This window comes from Gossypium raimondii, chromosome 4 (assembly GCF_025698545.1).
Source record: "Gossypium raimondii isolate GPD5lz chromosome 4, ASM2569854v1, whole genome shotgun sequence".
Lineage (NCBI taxonomy): Eukaryota > Viridiplantae > Streptophyta > Magnoliopsida > Malvales > Malvaceae > Gossypium > Gossypium raimondii.
In genome coordinates this window covers 8,654,173-8,664,302 of record NC_068568.1, presented here as the reverse complement: position 1 = coordinate 8,664,302, position 10,130 = coordinate 8,654,173, and the positions used below count along the sequence as shown (strand labels likewise).

The 10,130-nt window shown below is 31.2% G+C and overlaps 1 protein-coding gene across 12 annotated transcripts; it reads right to left on the bottom strand.

Moving 5' to 3' along the window:
* Positions 1-863: 863 nt before the first annotated feature.
* LOC105780647 (tubulin-folding cofactor B) lies at positions 864-6,428 on the bottom strand. Of its 12 annotated transcripts, none has more exons than XR_008195083.1 (11): positions 6,156-6,428; positions 5,943-6,030; positions 4,947-5,066; positions 4,711-4,862; positions 4,475-4,593; positions 4,285-4,346; positions 4,048-4,089; positions 3,250-3,383; positions 1,884-2,058; positions 1,470-1,597; positions 864-1,339 (listed from the first exon to the last, which is right to left on the bottom strand). XR_008195083.1 is itself a non-coding variant. In XM_052629340.1 (9 exons), the coding sequence occupies exons 1-8, from the start codon at positions 5,046-5,048 to the stop codon at positions 2,011-2,013; spliced, it is 729 nt and encodes a 242-aa protein (XP_052485300.1). In that variant the 5' UTR covers positions 5,049-6,427; the 3' UTR covers positions 1,470-1,597; positions 1,996-2,010. The 12 variants fall into 12 exon arrangements, 3 of the variants coding, with proteins under 3 accessions (XP_052485300.1, XP_052485301.1, XP_012460548.1); XR_008195084.1 differs by having other exon boundaries at positions 6,193-6,428; XR_008195082.1 differs by having other exon boundaries at positions 5,943-6,428.
* Positions 6,429-10,130: the final 3,702 nt, after the last annotated feature.

Genomic DNA, 10,130 nt, shown 5'->3' with positions numbered 1-10,130 from the left:
TTAATGCCACTTAACTAGTGACACTAAACTTAATAAAGGACTTAATATTAGTAGAGATGAAAAAGGCTCATAGCTCCAATGATCAAGAAGAGATACAATACCTATTAAGAGTTGCCAAATCATATTCCTAAAGCCACTAATGTTGAAGCAAAATTCTAGACTCTGAGAGATCTTAATGTAGTTAATCTTATGATAGAAGTAGATGCCATTGTCATCATTCAATTTGTCTTATGATAAAAGTTTCTAATATTATATTTTCACCTTTGATTGATGAATGCAAGATACTCATTCGCAATATGACTTTTAGGTCCTTGAAGCATGTATTTCGAAAAGGCAATGACTATGCCGATTGTCTTTTAATAGAGATTCTAATATTATATTGCCATCTTTGATTGATGAATGTAGGATATTCCTTCGCAGTATGACTTTTAAATCCTTGAAGCATATGTTCCGAGAAGGCAACAAATATGTTGATGCTTCAGCCAGACTAAAGAGCTATTTACATCCTATTCCTCCCCCGAAGAATGATGTTTCATGGCGAAGCTTCTTCTGTTGCCTAAATCTCCAACTTCTATGTGACATGCAAGGACGCACTATGCTTCGAACAATATTTTATCTTTTAATAAAGCTTAATTCCTTTTTCGACAAATATATATATATATATATATATGTTTTCTTATCAAATTTAATAAATTAAAATTTTAAACTACTGAGGTTAAAGTTTAAAATTTATGTCAACTGCTACATTTTTATTAAGACAATGTTAATTTAATAATGTGGATGTAAATCGTGAAGTAAATAAAACATATCCAATCATTTCAATCCTAATTCAGTTCAATTAACACGATTATTATTACAATAACTTAAAATTGAAATAGTGGCTTCCAAGTTATATTAATTTTATAAATTATTATTTTCGAATAACATTGAAATTAGACGTCTGGTCAAAATTGATAATGCATGAGAAGAGAAGAGAAGAGAAGAGAAGAGAGCAGACTTCCTACCTTGATAAATAAATACATATTATTGTAGTAACTATATATAACAGTAAGTAGTGGTATTCTGTGATAGCTTTAACCTACCTAACAATAGAAGATATCATCTTTGATTGTCATCTGAAATGGTCTTGTTTGAGAATTTTACTTCCTCCTGTATTTGTCATCTTTGCAGATGTTACCCTCCCACAATTCCACCACCACCACCTACAAGCTAAGCTTTGCTTTTGCTTTGCCTAACCAGTGGCCTTGTAAAGACCATCCATCAGCTTCCCATGTTGATCATCATATCCCTTTTTTTATGCAGGATTCAGGTCCAAAGGCCAGCTTCTTTTCTTTGCCTCCTGCTTTTGTAATAAATAAATGCCATTGCCCCACATAATCCTCCATATTTATTATTCAAATAAATCCAATTGTTTATTAATGAACTAGGAATCTACAGAGAACAGGACCAGAAGAGAATCAGATGGCTACCTCCTCAGTATATGTGATGTGTAGTGTTAAACAATGGAATTTTGTGCAGTATGGTTGCACATTACTTCTCCACTTCTTCAGGGATAATGGCCTTGCCCAGGTACCAGCTGCATCTCCTCTCTCCAGATCTGCAGTAAATTATAGTATATATATTGAATTTGCTTAATTTAATTACTCAACAGGTACCATGATTGATTTAAAAGTAGTAAACCAGAAATATCCAAACTAATTGGTTTTGCACTACTTTACGAAAACAATTGTATCTTGGGCTACAAGCCACAAAATCAAGTGATTCAAAAACCGTTTTAAAAAGAACTCGAAGATCTACGATTTAGACACAAGAATCATATATTAATAGTAGATTATAGGAAAGTATTGCTCAGGTATCATCTCTCTAAGAGTTTTGTATCTCACACATCAGTCCCACGCCAAATATGTTGCAATAATACCAAAAATAAAATCATATATCATTGCCAATCTCTGTAAGGTTATTGATACTGCATGGAAACAAATGATGCAGCAGTACCCTTTCGCGATCACATCATATCTCATCCTCTTCAAAGGGATCTCGTTCAGGATAGCCACCAACCTGCAAATAACAAGTTCCATCCCAAGTTACAAATAAATAAAAGCGGTAAAACAGGTAGGAGACACCAAATATTTTACTGTCAGAATACACCTCTTGGACTTCGGATATGAAAAACGATTAAGCTGCCTGTTAAACATATATGTAATGTATTTTCTCATGAAAGAAGAAAAACTAGACAAAAATAGAGTCCATCAGCTGTTTGGATAGACTTGTTAGATACTCAACAAAGAACTCTCACAGAGATCTTATGAACAAAAACAAAGAGAACTCACTGATTTCCCTTACGGTTAGTCACTTAGATCAAAATCTTTCGAAGCAAAAAAGTATGAATCAGATTCCCTAATATATAATCTCACTAACATGTACAACATTTATTCCATCTGTTATTCTTCCTATCACTTTTCCGTGTCCCATCCACAACTATAAATCAATTAGCAATCAATGTTAATGCTACTTTTCCATTTTTAATTATGCTATAATAATTAGAAGGAAACACAAAATAAACAAATAATACTATTAAGTAGTTATGGACAATGAATTGCAATGCAGTAAACTTGCTTTCTTAAAGCCTGCAATGCCATCATGGATATATGTGCATTCCGAGCTATTGCAATAAAGGTCCATAGATAGAAAAAAGAAAAAGAAAGATGCCAGTGGGCAAGAAACTTTGCCAAGGGTTAAACTTAAAGGTAAGCTCCAGGAATTTATTCAATTTGTTGGAGCAGAATGCTTCATAATAGGACTATCTACCTAAAATATTTGAACTTGTGAAGGCCACAGAATAACCTTTACTTTGTCAGGCCTAACCATTGCACCGCAAAGTGGAGGGCATTGAAAATACCGAGTTCCTTTCACTCTGCAGTATGACCAATAGATAATTTAACAAATGAAAATAGTGCGTCCAAATAAGATAGATTATCTAATAAACATCCAAATAGGATAACCAATTTAACGCATCTGTGTCAAGAGAAAATTTCAAATCACCTTCAACGTGAATAAATTAAATACCAATTTTTTTAAGAAAGGCATATAATAGACCAAAAAAATCAATCCTTTTAAGAGTTTCTATCACACACACACACACACACACACACACACACAAAAAAAAAAAAATAGAAGTACCATACAACAAGAACATTACTTAAAAAATGAAGAGAACATTAAGAAAATAAGAATATAGAGTTTACATACATTCCATCATGTTTTCCCAACGGTTCATCATATTGAACTCCAATCCAAAAGCCTGGCCCTAATGCTTCTGCTCGACCCACATATTTGACAACACCTCTTTTCTCCCCTGAATCAACTTCACATCTATCTCCTACCTGATTTGAAACAATGTGAAAATAAATACAGCACTTAAGTTGAAGCATGCAGGCAAAACAACAGAAGATAAATGTGATGTTGAGAAATAGAGGGAAAATAGCAAGGTTCTTCACTCTAGGAAAATATACAAAACATATCCTAGAAGTGATATACACAAAAAACTACATTTGGTAGAGGGTGAGCATTATCAAGCATGAAGTACTGAATTAATTGAATTTATTTGCCACTATATTTAAGTACCATATCAATCAGTCTATGATCTTCATGAGCTTTCCTTAAGCATCTAGCAACAAAAAATATAGGTTTTAAAGATCATTCATTTGGCACTTCAAAAAGGGAAAATCACAAATGAAAAACTAACTAATCTCTGATCTCTAAAGATGATAAAACTAGAAATAACTTAGCCACTACTGAATTTTATTAAGTTCTTTCATCAGTACAAAACCATTGTCAAGATGGTGGGCAAATATTAAATAATTTCTTGTTGAACTACCAATGTCCAAAGGTAATAAATAATAAATGACATTTTCTTCAAAACACACACACATGGAATTGGACTATTTTACTTCCTTTAAAAAGAGTGAGAGACCAAAACAGTAGTTTAATATGCTGCAAAAGATGCTACGTACATATGACAAAGTCAAAAATAAATACACAACCAACCTTGATATTTGTGCAGAGGTCTTCCATGTAGTCATCTGACATCTGTAAATGAAACCATCAAGCATGACCAAGACAGAAATAGCAGCAATATATACATGATTTCACTTGGTAATAAGCATTAGGAATCTTGTGCGTACTTAAATATAATATTATTAACAGCTTAAAGCTACCCCATATATATATATATATATATATATATATACATATATATGTATATATGAAATAAGATATACTTACTTTGTTCCTGAATGCTGATGGATTTTGAGATGCCATTTGTTTCTTAAATTTCCTAAATGTACCTGAAACAACAAAAAATTTCAAACCATTGCAAACAAATAAAAGGTAAATTAAAAGGAAACAAATGTGGAGGATAACAAATTTAAGTCAATAACATTGCAGAATCAGCTTCTGCAGGTAACTAACTTACCGGAACGTTTATTGTATTCATCTTCAGAAATCGAGTACTTCTCGACTAATGACGTATCTTCAAGCCACCCTTCCGAAGTTACGGATGAAGGATCAAGATCTATAATGTGTATTCGGAACCTGTTACAGCAAAAAGGAGTCACAAGGAAATAACTGATACGTTTTTAAAATGAAAATCTATAAAATTAGAGTTAACAATGACAATAAAAATCAAAGGAGAAAAGGCGAAAGGCTAACCCATCTAGTGGAGAATAGAAACCGAGAGGTCTTGAATCATCACTTAAATCACGAAGTTTATTTTTACAATCATCATATAGCTCTAACCGCATTGAATTTACCGAAGTCCCACATTTCTTCCATACCTTATCTTTCACTGCTTCCACGCTCATCTTTAAACAAATCGATTTTTTTAAAAATAAAACGTCAGGAGTAATTAATTTGAAGTTCAAGAAATTGTTTAATAAAAATGGAACCTGAAGAGAGAAGCGAATGTCAGTGGCGAAGCTTTTGAGGTTGGAGTGAGCGACTCGAAGCAGCACTGAGGCATCACCCTCGATTTGCAGCCGTGATGCCATGAATATTTCCTATATTTTCTGGATCCACAGCACCAAGGATTGCATACAGATACACGTACTAAGTAACCAGTTCAGCTTAAAGGGAAATTATTTTAAAAAAACAGTAACTTTTGAGGAACAAAACAAAGAAAAGGAAGGGAGAATAATAAAAGAAAAGGCTTAAGGATATCAAAAAGCACTCAAATTAAAAAAAAAAAAATTAAGCTCTTATTTTCTTTTTTACATTTATTTGAATTTTTAAAATTTCAAAATGTATAAAAAGAAAGTAAGTAAGCCATTACCTTTTTTGAAAAATTTTGAGAGTATTAACATTTTGAAAGTTCAAAGTAGCCAATTGAGTGAAAAAATTAGGGGTTTAATTGCTTTTTTTGAAGAAGATTTAGAGTCTTTTTGATGCATTTTAAAAGTTCAAGTGCTTAACTGAGTGCAAAAAAAAAAAGAGAATGAGCTTAATTGCTTTTTTTTTTAAAAAAGCTTAAAGCCTTTTTACATCATTAAGCCAAAAAAGAAGAAGAAAGAGAAAATAAAGAAAAAATAGAATAATGAAAAAAGAGGGCAACAACATGAAAGAATAGAGGAACAAAATGAGTTAGGGTTTCTAAGACATGAAATGTGTAGCAATAGCTTCTCAAAGGGCGTCGTATGCGTAAGGATTATAAGGAACAAAAGTGACCAAATAAACAAAACCTAAAAATCCTTACATGCAAATTTATAATGGAGCTATATCAAAAGAATATATATACGTACACATTTCACATACAGATGTATGTGATAAAATTTATATGGAAGTTGCCCAATAAACATTAACAGACATACAAATAGGAAACAACAATAAAATACAACAGCACATATTAATGTTATTCCAAACAAAATCATGAGATTGTACAGAGATACTTTGGGTGGATATGAATGGCCAAGTCAATTGAAGGACCAATTGAAGCTCCCTTTCAAACATCGTCAACATCCTCAAAAGAGAAACCTTCTTTTGTTACATAGTTAATAATACCAAAGCAAAAGATAAGTACATTAGTCAAGCTTTAGTTAGATTTTTAAAAAAAAAGCCCAATAATATGATTCAAATATGAAACTTTGAAAGAAAACTCTCACAATAAGACAAAAAAGGCAAATAGATTGAGTTCTTTACAAGGAAAAAAAACAACATCACATCGTACAAGCCACATCTAATATCGATTCCCTGTTCTGGAAAAGAGGAAGAAAATAGTTGGAAGAGGAATTTTTGGGTCTTTTTAGATGGAGTGCCAAGATTCTGAAGAGGTGTAATGGTTTTTGAAAGAACACCTTTCAGTATATTATTGAAGCAGATTGTTGGGATAATAGGCTGCTGAAAGGTTTTGCTTTTCAGATGCTTTGGAATTGAACAACCTGCCTGGGTGGTTGGGATCATTTATGTCTTCTTTTAATGCTTTGTTGGTCTTATTTTCTTCTATCAGAACTAATTTCCCTTATGTTTAGTATGTTCATTGGGTTGGTCTTATTTATTTTGGGTTGTAATTTTTGTTTTGTTTTGTTGGGCCTATCTTTATAGGCTTCTATTTGAATAAAACCCCAACCATTCTATTTCAAAAAAAAAAAAAAAAACACCACATTGTTAACATCTTCTAATGGAACACAATAACCATTCATAACTACTTTGTAATATAAAACAACCTATTTAGTTCAATTACATCCCTAATTCCAACCATATCATGCATTTAGATATTACTTGAATAGTTCAATCAAAATCAAGATTTTCGGGAAAATTCACAATGGATCGTAATCAAATTGAAAGATTAGTGAGATCTGACGCTATTTCAGAATTTACAAGTTCTTACAAATCGAAATGATAGTACTTACCTAACTTTTGATGAAAATACAGGATGTGATTATCGAAAATTACGAAACCAGTGAAGAAAATGAGTTAACGAAAATCAATTTTGAGTCGGGATAGCAAAATAATTCTCAACAAAAAGATGTAAAGTATGATAAAAGAAAAGGGAAAATAAAAGAAAAAGAATAATATAAAGGGAAGAGAGGAAAAATCCTATTTAGGGTCGGAAAGAAATTAAAATCCATGTCTAATTAGGAAAGATTGGAGTAAATACTTGGAGTTTGGAAATCCTAGGGGACTGCATGGTAACTTCCCCTTTTCTGCCAAAATTAAAAGATTATGGAGGGGAAAGGCGTGACTTCAACTTGGGCAAGAAAGGGGGAAAGAGTGATGCTTAACCATTTGGGCTACTGCTGACCGTCTCTTGACGTACTAATGTCGAGTGTGTGAATACTGCAACTAAATATATGAATTAATGCAGTGTCTGCAAGTATACGATTCATGTTATAATATAGTTTGTTTACAACGAAGTACTTAGTAAGTATTTCGAGCATCGTACCCTAGGGAAAACTATTATTAAGCTATTTACCAAAAATAACTACTAATCTACTCGAGTCACTAATTAGTAGTGTTAATCTAGAAGCAAGATGATAATAATAACAATAAGATAAATTGAATTAAACCTAAATCTATTCCTAAGTTCATGTATCGGCTTCTCATATCCCTTGTTTTGACTATGCGAGTTTCTTTAGCCTAGATCCAATTGTCACCTGATTAATTATTGATGTAAGGTTTTAAATAGTTGGTTACTAATTAACCTAGCAGGGCTTCTCAACCTTCTACTAACCTAACTAGTTAGCAAGAGCTACTCACCTCTCAATGATGTAGCTCAGATCAGAGTAGGGTAAGGTTTTCACGGATAAGCAATATTGATTTCGGGTTAATTCCTTCCTACATGCCTTCCTAAGATTGTCAATCCTAGGGTTTAAGTTCTTCCTTCCCTAACCATTGATCTGCTAAGTGATGCTTGGTAGGCAATTCCAATTTCGAGTTAATTCCTACCTAAATGACTTCCTAGGGTCATCAATCCTATGGTTTAATTGCACCCAACCAGATCCAACCAATCCGAATTAAAATATACCTATCAATCAATTAATTAGATTAATACAGTTGAAACATGCAAAATATATATTAAACATAAATTGATTGTAATCTTTACACAGACATTCAATTAACAATGTTAAAGAAAGAGATATAAAGAATAGAATAGAGGAAAGAGATGCTCATTGATTTCATCAATGTAAAATTGCGAGCAGAGATCATCTAACGTCGAAATAGAATCTTCTGAAACTAAAAATATAATTAAGTGACTATTTTTATCCTTCACTCTCTATTTACTTATTTATTAGACTTTGCTTTCTAAGGTTGGTATGATATTTTTAATCCCTTTTATTTTACTTTAGCGCCATTCATGAACAAAGATGCATACTTGATCAGCAACACAAGCTCGATGCACTATACATTAATTAAATAATCTATTGCCAAAAACAAAGTGTCCACTTACAAAACTTAATATTACTATTATATTTGGTTTCACGAGAATTGGCCTATGTTTTAACTTTTTCTAGTTCCACTCATTACCTTTTTTTTCTTTATGTGCATTGTTTACTTGTTTTTAATAAAGAGGCTTACATTATATGGTGTCAGCTTTTGGGTATTTATTGATTCTAACCAACTTCAGTGGTACCAATCTTTGTCCAATTTAATGTCATAAATTTATTACTTTTAGAAAGTTTAATATTTTTTATGTTTGAAATTTTTTGAGTAAAATATTTTTATTATTTGATAAATTTTATTGAAATTAGTTTCTAAATATGTTTTCTATAAAATATTATGGTAATATTTCCTTTTAATAATCTAAATTTATTTTATAATAGTTGATATTATATATATAAATTTAATAATAAACTATGCCTAATTAAAACTTAATTTAAATTACACATATTACATATATGAGAGTGGATAATGAAATATTACAATTGGAAGAAATAAATGAAGCTAAACATAATTTAAACAAATACTCATAATTATATAATTAAAATATTCATATTTTATACCATCAAATATTTATAAATTGTAATACATATTTGTTATTAAAATATTAAAACAAATATTTTCAATAATATATTAAGAATATTAGTTATATTAATAATATGTTATAGTATTAAATATAAATATCTAAATATGTATGTTTAATAACATTCAACATTATAATACTTGATTTTAATATTTAAATATTTTAATAATTATAAAACAAATTTATTTATAAATGAATTTTTTTCGGAAAATAATTTACGCTTTTCAAAAGGATAAATCAATTTATAGGAAAAAGAACTTATTTTCTGTTGACTTGTAAGTCTTTTTCTGTTGATTAAGCTATTTTCTATGAAGCTACAAAAAAAATTACAGAAAACATTTTTATAAGTCATTTTCTGTAAAACAAATGCACCCTAAGAATAAGATTCTAAGCAATATAATTTTAGCTCAGTTGACATCGTTATTATTATAATAATTAAAATACAGTCCAAAAAAAAAAAGAAAAAAAGACAAGTTTGAGTGTATTTTAACATGTCTATATCTTTGTGTCACGGGGGTAGAACTTTAGTTTCGCAATCCGTGTGATCTTAGGCGATTTCTTGGATTCAAATCTACCTAAGTTAGCCCAACTCTCGAAAAGTGAGAAATCTCGATAGAAATTCTCTAAGGCACCGAAAATAAAGCAGAAGCAACTCAAAGACAAAAGAGCAATAAAAACAAAAAAGCCACAAGAAAGCATCGCTCACAAGGTGCTTGAGTAAATGCTCTCAAAGTATTCTATTACTCAAGTATGAAGCGAATATAAATGAGGGGGGAGACCTCTATTTATAGTTGAGCTCCCCTAGATCTAACGATACAGATTAAAATACATAATAGCCGAGATTAAAACCAATATATAAATCAAATCTCTTAAGATTACAAAATCAAATCTTCTAAAATTACAAATCTTCCAAGATTGCAAGTATTCCATATTACTTCCCAGATTTGTCAAGCTATGTAAATAGGCCTTTAATCTCTCCAAGCAATGGGTCAGTCCTATTGGGCCACATGACCTATCACATATAAGATGGATCATCCAAGTATGCCTTGGTTGCGGGCCCCCTCATGCAGCTTGTGACATTCTTCTCCACTTGTTGTTGAGATGCCTTCGTTGCATC